This window comes from Schistosoma haematobium, chromosome 3 (assembly GCF_000699445.3).
Source record: "Schistosoma haematobium chromosome 3, whole genome shotgun sequence".
In the NCBI taxonomy this organism is placed as follows: domain Eukaryota; kingdom Metazoa; phylum Platyhelminthes; class Trematoda; order Strigeidida; family Schistosomatidae; genus Schistosoma; species Schistosoma haematobium.
Window position 1 is genome coordinate 31,253,617 of NC_067198.1, and position 17,340 is coordinate 31,270,956.

Sequence of the window (17,340 nt, forward strand, 5' to 3'; positions counted from 1 at the left end):
ATATATATATATATATATATATATATATATATAGTTATTATTAAACCACAAACATCGAACAAACTAGATCACTTAAAAGGAGAGCATTTTTTATAGTCCCATTTTAAAGTTATTATATGTAACTCTAGTTATTTTAATTTTACATAAATTTCTCAGGTTTTATCAACTTATCAATATTCGTTAACCTATAACCAGCTATAATCAGTCTACGGTAGATTCCTTGTTTAAAAAAATATTTCAATCAAAGTACTAGTTTAAGTATTAATTTCTAGTGGCTGGTACTGTGTTAAGTCCATATATAGGTTATTCTAGTCACTGAACAGACCCAATCTACTCATTCTCCTTAAACCACATTTTGACCTTGTTGATTATTTGCTTATTAACCATGACTGTTTTTACATGATCATATGTGTGTCAATTGTTCTCCCTATTCATTACGTGTCTGTAACTTATTTTTGTCTGGATATAAATATTGAGTCACGCTTGATAAAAACGAGTTGGCTCATACGCCTTCTCTACTGCGCGTCATATCATTCCTCTGTTTGTCTGTCTGGATCAATGAATGTATCGAATATACATATTCAAAATTCATTCTCATATTTGACTTATTTTATTGCATTATTCTCTAATACGAATTAAGTCGATAAAATATACGAGGGTTTGAGGTGTGTATATTTTGGTAACAATCAGCATCCGATTTAACTGGAGTCAGATATAGGGCCACAAAAAATTAATGGTTACTTACATTAAATTGAGAGTCTCAAATATCGACAATTATAATTTTGTGCAACATAATAAATGAACCAATGATTATTTATTATGAATTGTAAAATTAAATATCAGTTCATAATATCATTGAGCACTATTGTATTTGTATTTTTTGGTGGATTAGTTTCCCTGTATTGCTGATATCCTCCATGTAATTTATTTCAAGATTTTGTGTTATATTTTGGCATTGACATCATAATTAATTTCTAATATTTTCTAAGCAGAGTTGGATAGTGATTAGCAGTGGAATCCAGGATATACGTTTAGTCTTATTTACGACACCCTAGTTGGATGCACCTGAGCTCTGGTATTATCGTTCGCGGCAAGACTCTAACCCAATACTTTTTTCCCCAAACGCCCAACGCACTATCCACTTAATCCAGCTGAATCTAACTCCGCTGAAAAAGTGCCTAGGATACAGGGTCAGTATCAATTCAATCAGCTCAGGATGCACAGATGTCAATGGAGACTGATCAATTGAAGTTCTTGATATCAACAGGAAGATCTAAACAATGCTTACAGATGAATTCATTCTGGATTGTTTGATTTCTTCCTTACTTTAATTCCTATTAGTTTTTCAAACAGCTTCAACATGTAAACATCCATCATATTTATGTGTTTCTTTAAGCTAGGAAACATTAGGAAATGAGAAGGAACATAAATAATCAATAATGTCTTTTACCATCATTTGAAATAATGAAAGGTTTTGCTAAAGAGTTGTTCGTTTTCAATCACAGTGATTAAGAGTCAGATCAATGCTTACACTTTTCTTCATTGACTAATAGAAGTGAACTTTAACACCTGATTTTGTGTGAATGAATTCATATGTACTTACACTTTATTATACCATAAGATACAAAAAAGAAATTTATACATGAAGGATATCATTTGTGTACGATGAAATCAGACTAATTAACATTGTGAAAGTATTCAGATATCTGTTTACTAGTTTGTTCATAATGAAGGCCGAAGTGGTTCCTGTAAACTTTGAAAATCGTCAAGTCTATACTCAGCACAGTGTAATTTCTTTGTTAAAATCTAGAGGGGATATGATAAGGAATAGTAAAATCAGATAAGTTTGGCACGAAATATCAAACCAAAAACCTGCAGGATTATTTAGATAGTAAGTCAATAGAAAACTAATCCTAAAGTATACAAAATATAGAGAGTGTAGTGATTCACTTTTATCACGAGAACACGACTGATTTAATGAAAACAATTATTACTATAACCAGCTGTACCAGTGCTTGTTTTAATGTGCTTTTGTTTAACTGTGCTAAAAACATCCATTATACTTACTTTGATTGTGACCTCGCGCGAATTCGGTTACGTTCTGTAACCAAGCTTGTATCCTGGCACGATCTCGGTATCCTTTCGATACCACGAGATCGCCAGCAAATATATCTCGATTTGGTCCATTAACTGCCTTCTGATATTTGGCTTCCGGGGGATTTTATGCATATCCTGGCACGCGTTCCTTTGTAGTGGTGTTCATAGTCAATCGCGACCCGACACCACACTACAAGAGTAAGGCGAGATTGTAGAAAACGTTCAAATAAGAGTAAATAATATTAGATGGCTCATCTTAATAGAATCAACAATCTTACTGGTAAGGTATGATTCAAACAGAATGCCTAATTGATAGACTAGTCCAGTCAGACATCGGTTCAATGTCAAATGACGGGTGAAAGATGCTGACCTCTGCACGCTATTGGTCGAACATCTACCATTGTTTTCTGACGGACATATACCCATATTAATGAATGAGCTATTGCTTATATTCTTATTCAGACTAACCGATAAAAGCTTCCCGCTCACTCTTCGTTTTCTCACTCAAGTAGCTAGTTAGGCTTGCGTATAGGAAGCGCGTACATCAGTACCAGAATTGGACGACCACCCAGCACAACATTTTTGGCTACAGACTAACTCACTAGTTATTTTCTATATTTAAATCCCAATGTACAATTAGACACTAAAAGGAATAAGGCATAAGAATACTCGGGTAAGATCAAGAAACTTCCTTAGGACGAATTAAAGTGAATCTAACTTGAATGCATGTATTGTAGTAGTTTGTAGGTTCGATAATAACATTTTAAACAGAAGACAGCTAACTGGGTAATTTAAAAGAAGACAGTGCACCAAGTAAAATGAAAAATGAAGCCCTTCTATTTATTTATAAATGATGAGACAGAATTTGATCAGGACTACAACAGATAGCATTGATCATATAGCAGCTCACGCACATTTGAGTTTATCCACATTTAATTTGGTTAAGCCCATTTGTCAACTTAGTTAATGGGCAGAGTCATTCGTACAATAACAACTCAGCTATGCCATTGTACATTTATTAATGTTGTGCTTGTATGAACATGTATGAAGCTGAGTGACCCTCCCCACTGGGGTCACCAGGTTTTAGAAACTGAAGCCACGCTTTAACGATGAGTGCTAATCATTATAAAACCTAGATCTAGGGTTTCCTGATGGCAACCTATACTGACCTTATATTTCACCAGTCCTACTGGTATTTTTACAGAAGTTTTCATAGAATAAATACCCTTCTGGCTTCCGAACTGTACACTGATAGATTTTTGGACTGTGGGGTTCAAAGATTCTTGAACCATTTCAGTGTGTCTTTACACTCTAAGTTAATTTAAGCAAATAAAAGTTCATGGAGTTGGTACTTTATGAATAAAGCCACATCCATATGGAGAATTTATTTATCACTGAACAGGATTGTATGTTCTAGTAGGCAGTCAAAATAAATAATAACATGACTAATTTAAATAAAACTTCGTGCATTTGACTACTATCAAATAAATTCTTGTTACTATAAATATTGAATCATAAACTAGACTATTCTATCGTTCTTTGTTCTATTCCAACAGCCGAATACAGAATAAAAGATTAGTTAAATTTATCTTTGGATTAAGTTAATGTTAGCAATTGATATTAAAATCATTTGACAAGACAATGGACCTTGCTCAGTTGTCTTTTAGTAGTAAAATACTAAGAAACTACTTGAGAATAATTTAATATTTTCAGGTAGTCATTAAAAGAAACATTTCTATGTGAATTTGGACTACTCATTAGTAGTCTATTTTCTCTTTTGAGATGTATCAACATTTATAAACGTTACATCTGACCACATATTGATGGATTAAAACAAAATTGTCTAGTCATAATTAAAATACTTTAACTCAACTGTAATTGTTAAATCTTGAGTGAGGAATCTAAAATTCTATATAATGTATCCAAAGAACATTTTTAATAATTAAAATATATCAAAGAGAATAATATCACTTTATTAACTCTTTCTGATATAAAAATTACAGGGGTAATATTACTGGATTGACAGTGTTATGTAGATGAAGTGAAGAATATTTTGTCTGACATTAGAAAAATGTTAACATTTTGTACAAAAAAAATAATAGGATAGAAATAAGAATTGCAGGAGAACTTTAGGACGCTTGAAAATAGTGTAAACTAGGTTCAGAATCACACTCGAAAATTCCTAAAAACTGAGATATTCTAGTTATATGGTACTCTGTTCGCACTACCTACATAAGTCATATGAGCACATAGTACCTGTTGTGTCTTTATGTTCGGTTAGTTCTCGGGTGATTTATCCACCAATCAGAATACGACTTATGCAATCTTAGCACTGTGCCGAACCAATGACGTTCGACCGGTATGAGCAGCCTAGCTTCCTTATTAATCCTATGTTCACGTAGCACGTCCAATTGTGTTCAGAACACCAATACCAGCTTCCACTATGCCATTCGAATCGAATCATTTATTTCAGACATACTGGGTTTATATATCAAAAAACAGATCGCAACGCACTATAAAATAGGAAATAACATTGGTCACAATAAAGCCAAAAGTGGCTATGAACGTGGGAGGCAGTAGTCAATAAACTGAACATAGCTTAAGAACCGTAAACCGTACAATAATAAATTATAGGTCAAAATAAAACTTGTAACAAGAGGGATATAGATATGCATAATCTAGTTACTGAATATTTATACCATGAGAATATATAAATAATATTAGTCCATTAATAGGTCTCAGACGTTACTCGTAATGTAATCCTCACTAGGATATAACAGTACCCCCTCATTCTATTTCAGATGTGTCTAGATCACCATATCATTTAAATTTTAGGATAATTCCAAAGAAAAGAGGTGACTATTTCAACTGTTTGAACACAGCGTACACTATGTTTCGATATTAGGCGATAGAACCCAATCGACAGAAAACTTTGAACCTAGGTTTCATTCATAACACTCGTTATTACTTAAATTTCAATTAATGTGCTTACCTCAGTACTACAAATGTCTGTCGCTACTAGAATTACTTAGTGGAAATGTCCCGAAGTGTGACACTGATTATCATAAGTAAGAGAATCTGTTCCATTAATACTACAAGTGTGACTTGATGATAAGTTTCAGTTAACGCTAAACCTAGGTTTATAGTTTTCTTTTAATTGCCAGCAATCATCTGACATTTTAATAATGTGAATTTTAACAACAATGTTAAATAATCACAGTCTAACTGTGAATGTCAGTAGTACACCTGACTGGGAAGTATTGATAAGCAATTTATCACAGTTGACGACTTCTCATCAATCCTTAACAATTAACAAATATTGAGACATAATAAACTTCCGAATATTTTCTTAACAACAGTACTGAAAATGAAGAACTTGATTTTGTTTGGAATAACAATGACTGTACATAAGCTAATTATTTACACAAGGCTCACCATCATATCAATTCAGTATTATTAATATACATTTTTTTGTATTCTAAAATTGTGTACATGACATCGGTAATGAATATTCTCGATAAACGCTCCACCATAAATTAGAAGAAAAAAATTCAGTATAACAAGCTGAAAGTGTATTGCCTAGTTGAATACCAATTCAATATAGTGCAGAATTCTATATCTCCATAAAATAAATCTCAATGATGTTTTTCACCGGACTTATTTTCCTTGAAGATCTTCATTTCAGCCATACAATCTAATACGGTAAAATCACAGTTAAAACAAGTAAACACTTAGTCTCTAACAATTCATTTTTGCATGGAACGCAAATGAATGTAATTAGTAAAGGAATTTAAAGGGAATATACTCAGTCAAAGAGAAGGAGGCTGGAAACACATATAGACACATAGTGAACAGTAGTAAAATGTTCAGAACAATTGATTGACTATGAATAACACATATAAATAAAAAGAGTACAACTGAATGAAAACACGGGACATCAAGGTCAGATTGCACCAACGTGAAGGACGTTTAAACTAAATTATTACTGTTCATTTTAATTATGTACATAATTAACAGTTATAACATGTTATAACAAAGTAGAAATGTTTAATTGTAGAACACAAATAGGTTATTCCAACTTCTTTTGATGTTTATTGGATAAAATTTTGTATAACCTTATGAAACCTTATTTGTATACGCCTAATTCATTAAAAAAATTCAATTTACCTCAAAATTTCTTATTATTTGGAAACAATTTAAAGTTCCAACAAACGATATGAATAATAGCAAATACTTGTAATGATATGACAAAAATTTAAAAAAAAAACGAATAGTAGGTCAGCAATGTATGGCACAAATCATGACATTGTCCATTCTAGTTGATGAGGAACTATAAAATAAAATGCACACACTAAATTTTTTTAAAAGTCTTTTTATTCTGTACACAATAACTTGGGCCACAGAACTATAATTATTTTGAAAGTGTGGAGAATATTTGTAGCTCAGGATGAGGATGTTGGAGGCATTATGTTGGCTGAGCTGGATGATTCAGTGTTGAAGCGTTTATTGTTCATTGTCTGAAGAGGGTTTTGTGAAGATTTTAGAAAATTAATAGTTGAATTCATGAGTCAATTGAAGCTAGACCACCATGGAAAACCTGGAAGCACTGGACGGTCGTTTCGTCCTAGTATGGGACTCTTCAAAAGTGCACATCCATGATTGTTCCTCTAAAAGGACGTCATCAGCACATAATCCAGAGGGAAATCTCTTGTATTTTTAATGTTGCAATAAAAATATTTGATGAATTGAAATCTTAATTTATTTTCTTCTCTTATAATCATTAATTTCTTATACATTATTTCTTTACATATTGCTTTCAATCTAACCCATTTCGGAAGTTTTGAACATGAGATTTATTTCATTTTACATGTACGTTATTAGCATTTGTCTTAAATATGAAAAAAAAATGAACCGATTTCATTTACTGACAGTTCCTTTTGTCTTTTCAAGAGATAAGAAACAAGGAGATAAGATTGTTAAATGAAGGATATCCGGCTTATACAAATACTTGTTTATAATTACATACATTAAAAAAAATGGTTGGTGGGGGTTGAAATTTATAAAATATATATGTATTGATGTGTTTTCATCCCATGTTTGATAGAAATTAGGTTGCTCATTTGCATAAATTCAATGAGACATATGAAGATGTATATACCAGTACACAGAAAGTTTTGAAAGAGGATATAAGAAAAAAGAAATATTCTGAGGCAAAAATAATATTCAAAGAAATATATTCATTCTTGTAGAGTTTCAAATTATTCCAAAAATGTCTAAATGGTCAAACAATAGTAGTTATCTTTGTTTAAGATCAATCTATATTTAACTAAATATATTTTTCTTTTCATTTATGTGGTTTTGTTGTTTATATTGAAGTATAGTTCTGTGATCGATAGTTGTCATTCAAGATTACAAGTGGGATCTATTCTCAATAAATTAAGGTTAAATAGAAAACTAAACGAATGTTGTAGAAATTATCATAATAATTATAGATTAGCAGCAAAACATAACAGAAAAGATTGTTATTGTGTTATTTTGTGTTGAATATAACTTCGATTTTTCGTCTTATCAAAGACACTAATCCTAATTTCAGTGTAATTGGTATATCACCATCATTAGGAAGTTTCGAAATGACTCGTAAATTCCTAACACAAAAAACGATGGAATATGAATCCAAACTACTGGCAAGCAATCATTAATATTTCTGCAATTTGGTGTCAACTTATCCTAGTTTTCATTATAGTCAATTTGACTGGTACCAACTTCTCAAGTTTTGATAATTTATTCACTAATAACGAAACGACCGTTCAGTGCTTCCAGGTTTTCCATGGTGGTCTAGCTTCAATTGGCTCATGATCTCAACTATTAGTATCAATATAATTTTACTGAAAACACCAAGTATAAGGATACTGAATCTCTAACTTTACATATACCAGTACAGACATTGCGACTCGTAAATGTGTCTTATCATTAAACAAAGAGAACTTGTTACTAATTCCAACCATCCGATTTATGTATTTTTATTATCTATACTGTAATCAATTCATTTAAGTAAAAATTAACCAAGTTTTATCAAATATTCACAAAACAGAAAAAAAACAAAATAAAACAAAGATCATGTTTGAATTTTAGGATTCATTAGATAAGTAAATAATAATTGGCAATGTTTTTGTCATTGCCAAAAGAAAACTAGTTCAATGATAATTTTATATAACAAAGTGTAAATTATCTTCTTCCAGCAAGCTGAAGAAATTCATCACGTAATTTAGCATTGTGTTTTAAATCACCCATCATAGTTGTTGTTATTGTGGTTGAATTGATCTTCTGTACACCACGCATAACCATACACATATGTGTAGCTTCAATTATTACACCAACACCTTTAGGGTTTATTGCTTCTGTCAGTGCTGTAGCAATTTCCTTAGTAAGTCTTTCTTGTACTTGTAATCTACGAGAAAATATTTCAACAATACGAGCTAGTTTACTTAAACCTAGAATTTTTTTATTTGGTAAATAACCAATTGAAACACGTCCAATAAATGGTATCATATGATGTTCACACATTGAAAACATTTCAATATCTTTAACTAATACCAATTCATCATGATTTTCTTCAAATATAGCTTCATTCAGTATATCACTGACACGTTCTTCATAACCTTTAGTAAAATATAACATAGATTTAGCAGCTCTTTGTGGTGTTTTTAACAAACCTTGACGATTTGGATTTTCACCGACAGCAATTAAGATTTTATGAAATGCTGAAATTAAATCAGTATAATGATCATTTATACCTTCTGTAATAATACTGGCAGTATCTGATACACCTAGCATACTACCACCTAACGTCAAAAAATTTCGAGGATAATCTCTTTGCATATCCCATAAAGATATTTGACTTTGTTTACGACTTGACTGTAAACTTAAACATTCTAAATGAGTAGTTGGTTTTATATTTAATTGTGATTTAGATAATAAGGATTGTTCATGATTATTAGTATTGTTCAATTTTGAATTTTTATTTTTATAATAACGATTATTGTTTTTATTTCTAATATTGCTTGATTGGATTGATAAACGTGGTTCATAATTTTCACATCTAACACTGAAACTAGATGATCGTTCTCTTGGTGATATATTATCATGAGATGTATTTAATAAGTTGTTCATATGATTTCCAATCTTGTCAGCACTGATATTACTGCCATGAGTCACAGTACTATCAATAATAGTAGTAGTGGTAGTAGTAGTAGTAATATTATTAGATGTAGTGGTAATTGGATTATTTGTTTTTGTTATTGTTTTAGCATTCTGAGTACTGTTATTTCTTTTTAAACCACCGGTAAATGTTTCACGTGTAAAATGAAATTTTTTTTTCAATAATTGATAACCTTTAATTGGACGTTTAGGTGGTTCATTAATTAAACTCACTCCAGATGATTCTACTAAATTTGAAGTATCAACAAAATCTGAATCATTTAATAAATGTTTCATTGTTAACTTTTCATTGAGTTCTCGTTCAAGATTAACAGTAGTTTCATTAATTTCATCATCATTTTTAAGAATTAAATAGGATGCATTCATTTCTTTTGATGACATTGTCATCTTGGTATTTATAGGTAATGATGAATGAGATTGGTGTTTGATTTTATTTTCATTCATATTTAACACATGAAATACTGAATATCGTAACATGTGTAATGTGTGTACATATGTAGTTTTCTTTTTGTAATAATTTAATGCAATAATCTGAAATTTTAATGAATATAAACAAAGATTAGAAGTTTAAAACGAATTATATTCACTAATTGAATTTATTATTCAGTTTATCTATATATTATTAGAAGAATTATAAAACGTGTGTATCATGATTATCCGAACTAATAAATAAGTTCACTTTGTCACAATGATTTATTTTTTCTTAATAACGAAGCGAACGAAACCTATAAGTAAAAACAGAATATTGACTAGAGAAGTTCTTAAATAAAAATTTGGATTTATAAACAAAGATGGATAGTGGCTTGCAGTGGATATAAGGACGAGCATTTTGTCCTATTTGGAACTCGTCAGCTGGGTGTAATTGCATCACAGAATTCTATATTGTACCAAAATATAATATTGAATAAAGCAAATTAATAATAATTATAATAATTGATATTTACTCTGTAACTCGAACCCTGTACCATTCGCTTAAAACTTATTTACCTACATAAGCCTGTTACTCCTCGTGAAGGAACATACGTCATCCACCAGCATTCTCCATACAACCATGTTCTGTCCAATACTTTACACTTCTTTCCAGTTCTCATTCATCCTATTCATGTCTCCTTCTATTTCCTCATGTAATGTGTTCTTTAACCTCCCTCTTTTACACTTCCCTTCACGATTCCAAGTTACGGCTCGCATCGTGATGCAGTTTGGTGATTTGCCTAATCTATGTCCTATCCATTTCCATCGTCTTTTCATAAGTTCCTCTTCATCTGGAAGTTGGTTTGTTCTCTCACACAGAAGGCTGTTACTAATGATATCCAACCAATCGATGTTGAGTATCTTGTGTAGACAACTATTTATAAATACTTATACCTCCTTGATGATGGTTGTAGTAGTTCTCCATGTTTCAGCTCCGTACATTGGTTCAAGGTCAAAACGAGCCATACATTAATGAATTTTACAATGTTATACATTAAAAATGGTGAACGTTTGCATCTGTTACGACATAAATATTGCAAACTTATTTTGTGCACTTTTTTCTGCTCACGATTCTTTCTTTTTGTTATACTACTATTATATTGATTGTGACTTGACACTTAACTCCAAATCATTCTGACCTTTGTTAAATGACTTTTCGAATATGTAAATAACACAATTTTGAAATATATGTGTCGTAACAGATAAAAACGTTCACCTTTTTTTATCTTCTTGATGATGGTTTTCGTAGTTTCCCAAGTTTCAGCTCCTTACAATAGAACTGCCTTCAAGTTTGTATTGAAGATTCTCACTTTGATATCTGTTGGAAGTTGTTTAGAGTTGCATATGTTCTTTAACTGAAGGAAAGAGACCCTTGCTTTGCCAATCCTTGCCTTTACGTCTGCATCTGATTCCTCCTTGTTCATCAATGATGATTCCCAGGTATGTGAAGGATTCTACATCCTCCAGAGTTTCGCCATCAAGTGTGGTTGGATTACCGTTCTCCTTGTTGTGTTTGAGAACCTTGGTTTTCCCCTTGTGTATGTTGAGGCTTACTGATGCAGAGACTGTTACTACACTGGCAGGACATCTGCGAAGTTCAAATCGTCTAATTGGTTCTGAGCTGTCCATTGTATGCCGTGTTTTCCCTCAGTTGTCGAGGTCTTCATAATCCAATCGACCACCAGAAGAAAGAGGAAGGGAGAGAGTAGACAGACTTGTCTGACTCCAGTCCTTACGTGGAATGCATTTGTCAGCTGTTCTCCATGCACGAATCAGTACTATAGTCCGTCATATGAGTCCCGAATAATGTCGGCAATCTTCTCAGGAATTCCATAGTGTCTAAGATGTTTCCATAATGTTCTTCTATCCACACTGTCAAACGCCTTTTCATAATCAATGGAGTTGATTTATAGTGACGAGTTCCACTAAACTGATTGTTCGATGATGATCCGTGGTATCGCAATTTGGTCTCTGCGTTTGCTTAAAACTCTATCGCGTTATCCACTTAGCTACTGAGTCCTAATAGCTACTTGCTTATACAATGGGTAAACAATACCAAGTGAATTTAAAATTTGGATTTATTATGATTAATAAAGTCTGATTTTATTTAGTAAAAATGGATATTGACTAAAAGGCTCTTCAGATTAGGAAACCTTACGAAATGGCCGAAATTATTGATAATTAATTTTAAATAGCTATAAAGCACTCTATTCATTTGTTTTTCCAGGAGTTTCCAAGCCAAAATAAATGTATTCACATTCAAGTGTATCGTGATTAAAAGGAATTCAAACTACTCCTTTCATTTAGTTTCAATATGAATTCATACTTTTCACTGGAATTGGATTGGGTTTCTGAGAATTGATAATTTATGATAGTTAACATTGGCTGGTTATTTAGATGAAGATAGTTGTCCATTCACGATAATGAAAAGCAACGTTTGGGGATGATCAAATTTTACCACGAATCGATGTAGCTTGGAAGTGCGAAGCATCCGATACCAGCTCAGCCGTCAAAAAGTAATAGGCTAATCACAAGACGTTAAAGTTCTGGCCTTAATCTTTGACTATGTCCTTAGTAAACACCATTGAGAAATCTCATAGTTACACAAAATAGATGTCCACTTCACTCTAATTCTTAAAGGAACTCCAAATGATATCAGTCAATCACGAAAATCACCTACAAAAGTAACTGACTTGACGAATGATAAATTTTACTTGATCAGGGTCTAGAATCTGCTTTAAAGATCAAATTAACTACTATAACGTTTAGAAATCTAATTTATATATTACTTGTGCATAGGAAGTTTCGATACCTACGAACATTTATCACTTAATTAAGAAGAGAGAATTTACATACACAAACTTATTTTAAAAACTTTGGTTTAATTCGACTTAATTTATGTTCAGTCAGATAATTCAGTCGAAGATAACTATGTATCTTAAGTCAAACAACTACCAAATATGAAAAAAATTTTAATGCTTAAGGAAAAGCTGAATTTTATTTAACATAAAAACTTGGGAAAAAGTCCACCTAATTTATTGTTTATTCACTTAAATAGGTCCATTAGCTGATCCCATTTTGAAGTTGAACGTTTCATGCTCAGCCAAATTAACTTTCCCAATCACTAATTGAAATAAAAATATGAAATTTAAACTATATTAATGAATGCTAACTGTTGGGATCCATTTACGGACTAATACTATACATATATTTTTATTGTATAATTGTTAAGTAACTAAATTATGCATATTCATGTTTCTCTTATTGTAAGCTTTATTTTGGCCCATAGACTATTATTATCCGATATACCGTTCTTGAACTATGTCCAGTCTATTAATTGCAGTCTCGCACAATCACAGCCATTTTTCGGCTAGGTCTTGTATAAATATTATTTTCTATTTTATGGTACGGTGTGGTATGTTTGGTTTGTATATAAACACAGTATGTTTGAAATACATGATTCATATTACAGAGGCTGAGTTTGGTGTTCTGGAATCAACAGGTAGGACTAAGCAGGAAGAAGGACCGATAAAGACTCTAGGCTGCTCATACAGGTTTTATGCATGATTGGTCCGGTCGATAAGTCAATGCTTTCTAATTGGCGGTATCATTACGTCATATATTGATAGGGGCAAAAGGCCACAAGTTATAACAAATATATGATGTATAAATGTTTTGTATCCTTCAGAAGTTTTAAATAGTCAAGATTTAAAAAAATAGCAAAATGCATCGTATACATTTTAATCATCTGTGTAATTATTATATATATCTAACTCCTTAATACAATGAATAGTTCAACTCCATACATAGACAGTGAATATAATTATAATAAAGAGCGAAAAAAATTGATATCACACTAAAACAACGACGAAAAATACCTAATAATTCGCATATGTCATAGTATTAGTGTGGTAGGTATTAGTTAAACAGCTGTAAAACAAAATAAAAATGCATGAAAATATGTTTAAATGATTTGTACATCAATACATAGAAGTAAATATTCTGAAATTGTCTACTAAAGAAATATTAATTTCAATGGTTAAGATCATGAGTCAGTTGAAGCTAGAATATCATGGAAAACCTGGAAGCACTCGACGCCCGTTTCGTCCTATTGTGGGACTCCTCAGCAGCGCGTATCCACGACTTCGCCCCTGCGAGATTTAAACCCAAGACCTACTGGTTTCGCGCGCGAGTACTTAACCATTAGACCACTGAGCCGTCATCCAACGGTGTTAATGTCTAACTTCAACCAGTCTACGAAATTGCGCCACCATACACCATTGTCTTCAGTGAGTTGATATCTCACAACGGACCTGATTGAACTCCATACTAGGACGAAACGGCCGTCTAGTGCTTCTAGGTTTCCCGTGGTGGTCTAGCTTCAACTGACTCATGATTTCAATCGGTGAAAATACTTAATTAAAACAGAAAGTCATGAACAATGTTCTACTTTAATTTCTAAATTGAATTATAATGTGATCAATTTTGTTACAATATGGTGAATAGATGAAAATGTTGAACTCTAGAAGATCATATTAGATGAATTATATTGTATCTATAATTATGTACGATTATTAATAAATTTATTATCATTATAAGTTTTAATTTAACTCATTAACTGTTTCTATTTCATTTACTGTTCAGAAATTAGTTTATTTTTAGTTTCATACTACAAATACCCTAGTTTTGTACATATTCTTATCGATTATTTATGGTGCTTTTTAATTCTGTGCTTGATGTATATAATGAATCAAATGAAATTTTAAGTCGCAATAATAATAAAGGACACAAGGTACTAGACTGAGAATTTCATAGTATTATGATTAGTGATTTGGAGTGTTTATTAATTTTGAGTGGTATATTGATCACTGACGTAACCAGTACAGAACTTAATGGTAGTGAGCATGAGAAAATCCTTAGTAAATGCGTATAATGTTTAATACTAACCGAAACGTAATTTATTGCCTTCAGAAAGCTTTATTTGTACAGTTTTATGAGAAAAATTATAAATTAGGGGCACTTTTTTATTATTCATAATCAGTGGTTATGTAGACTTGAAAAGAAAAAAAACATTTTAATTACATTATTCATATTAATTATACTCCACATAGAGTATTTACACTGTTGAAGTGTGAATCTCTAAGATTTCTACTTCGAAATTGAATAAACAGATTTTTATTGTTCGCATAATCATAAAATGACTTATAAAATTGCGTTGACCAATCACATCCGGAATAACTCCCAACTACATTTCAATAGCAGGGTACCAAAACTACTTTATCCCCCCAGCTCCAAATACTCTTAAAAATAAATCTTATGTGGAAGATTTATCTGATACAGACAAAACAAGATCGATTCATACTTGAACTCAGTCCATTATGAGAAAAATTGCATTCATTAATCACTCGTTGGAGAATTATTTTAAACTGCACACATATTACATGAACGATGGATCATACTGAATTAATTCATGTAAATGAAAGTGTAATGAAAGTTAATTAAAATTATTTAAAATCAATTTATCATCTTACGATCTATTTCCTCATAGTACATTTCAGGATATTAGGAGGATTTGAAGATTTAACATTCCCGATAACTTTATCATCAAAAGAAAGGAGTTATTATGCCAGAATCATATTATTTGTTGATAGGACAAATTTAAAATCAATAATGAATTCAGCAGTTTAAAAATCCTCATAGAATATTAAGAAAAGAAGAATATTTGAGTGAACAATTGTTTTCAATAAATTCATCATCCTACTCTACAATTATTAGTCCATAATTATTGTGATATTTAACAAAGGCCAAAATCAGCCATGTATTTGACATGAATTTGACAATGTTATTTGTTAAAATAAGGTGAACGTTTTTATCTGTTACGACACATATATTTCAAAATTGTGTTATTTACATATTCGAAAAGTCATTTAACAAAGGTCAGAATGATTTGGAGTTAAGTGTCAAGTCACAATCAATATAATAGTAGTATAACAAAAAGAAAGAATCGTGAGCAGAAAAAAGTGCACAAAATAAGTTTGCAATATTTATGTCGTAACAGATGCAAACGTTCACCATTTTTAATGTATAACATTGTAAAATTCATTAATGTATGGCTCGTTTTGACCTTGAACCAATGTACGGAGCTGAAACATGGAGAACTACTACAACCATCATCAAGGAGGTATAAGTATTTATAAATAGTTGTCTACACAAGATACTCAACATCGATTGGTTGGATATCATTAGTAACAGCCTTCTGTGTGAGAGAACAAACCAACTTCCAGATGAAGAGGAACTTATGAAAAGACGATGGAAATGGATAGGACATAGATTAGGCAAATCACCAAACTGCATCACGATGCGAGCCGTAACTTGGAATCGTGAAGGGAAGTGTAAAAGAGGGAGGTTAAAGAACACATTACATGAGGAAATAGAAGGAGACATGAATAGGATGAATGAGAACTGGAAAGAAGTGTAAAGTATTGGACAGAACATGGTTGTATGGAGAATGCTGGTGGATGACGTATGTTCCTTCACGAGGAGTAACAGGCGTAAGTAAGTAAGTTATGCTTGTTTGGTCATCTCTGTAATGAATTCAATAAAATAATAACAAGTATATTTCAACTCATTCTAGTCTAAGTCCTAATTTACATTTTTCCTGTAAATTAATTCATCATTCTTAAACAGTTACTATTAAATATTATGAATATAACGATATATTTAAAGTTACTAGAATTTAAGTACATTTCTGAACATTATGAAAGTATTAAATAACTCACCGATAAAACTATATATGAATCTTTGTTATTTGTTATTAATTGTCGAATTAGAAATGACTGAACTATATTAATAGTTTGGATTTTTCATTGAACTCTACATATTTTATCAAACTAGCATAACAAGTGGCTTTAGTTTGATTGGCTACTGATTTATCTTAAATGTTATTATTATTATTAGTAGTAGTAGTAGTATTAGTAGTATAAATCCTATTACTCAATATTCACCCACTCATTCACTTGTTCCTTCATTCATTCATTCATTTATTTATTCGTTGATTTTGAGGAGAAGAGAAATAATTAATGACATAAACCAATCTGATTTGACAAGCATCTTTAAACGAAAAACTGATAAATGAAGATAATTCAATGGGTTTTTTCCTAGTTTTTACTTATTCTTCGAGTTAAATCTTATTGCAAATGAGATATAACTCTTCTGTGTAATTTTAATTACTGGATAAATAAGTAAATTTTCTATCCGATCAACTGAAATATATGATTAATTTATTCACAAGTCACATTTTGTAACAATTAAGGAGTTCCATAGTAGGACGAAACGACTGTCCAGTGTTTCCAGATGTTCCATGATGGTCTAAGTTCATTTGACTCATAATCTCAACTATTAAAATTACTATAATATCCATAAAAACCCCTTCTGAAAGTAAGTGTATATTTAAAACTATTGTTCAGTCGTCTTCATGAATAATATTCAAAACAATATTCACTAAAATTACACGAAAAACTTCAGTAGAATGAAGTGTGGTGTGTGCTACTGATG

The 17,340-nt window shown here is 31.3% G+C and overlaps 1 protein-coding gene across 2 annotated transcripts; it reads right to left on the minus strand.

Moving 5' to 3' along the window:
* Window positions 1–7,587: 7,587 nt before the first annotated feature.
* GCH1_1 (GTP cyclohydrolase 1) lies at window positions 7,588–16,606 on the minus strand (the record flags this gene model as incomplete). 2 transcript variants are annotated; one of them, XM_051213604.1, is made up of 3 exons in its annotated part: window positions 16,566–16,606; window positions 13,665–13,716; window positions 7,588–9,846 (listed from the first exon to the last, which is right to left on the minus strand). In XM_051213604.1, exon 3 carries the CDS (start codon window positions 9,790–9,792, stop codon window positions 8,323–8,325), a length of 1,470 nt encoding a protein of 489 aa, XP_051069592.1. In that variant the 5' UTR covers window positions 9,793–9,846; window positions 13,665–13,716; window positions 16,566–16,606. The 2 variants fall into 2 exon arrangements, with proteins under 2 accessions (XP_051069592.1, XP_012798084.2); XM_012942630.2 differs by lacking the exon at window positions 13,665–13,716 and having other exon boundaries at window positions 8,323–9,846.
* Between the last annotated feature and the right edge of the window lie 734 nt (window positions 16,607–17,340).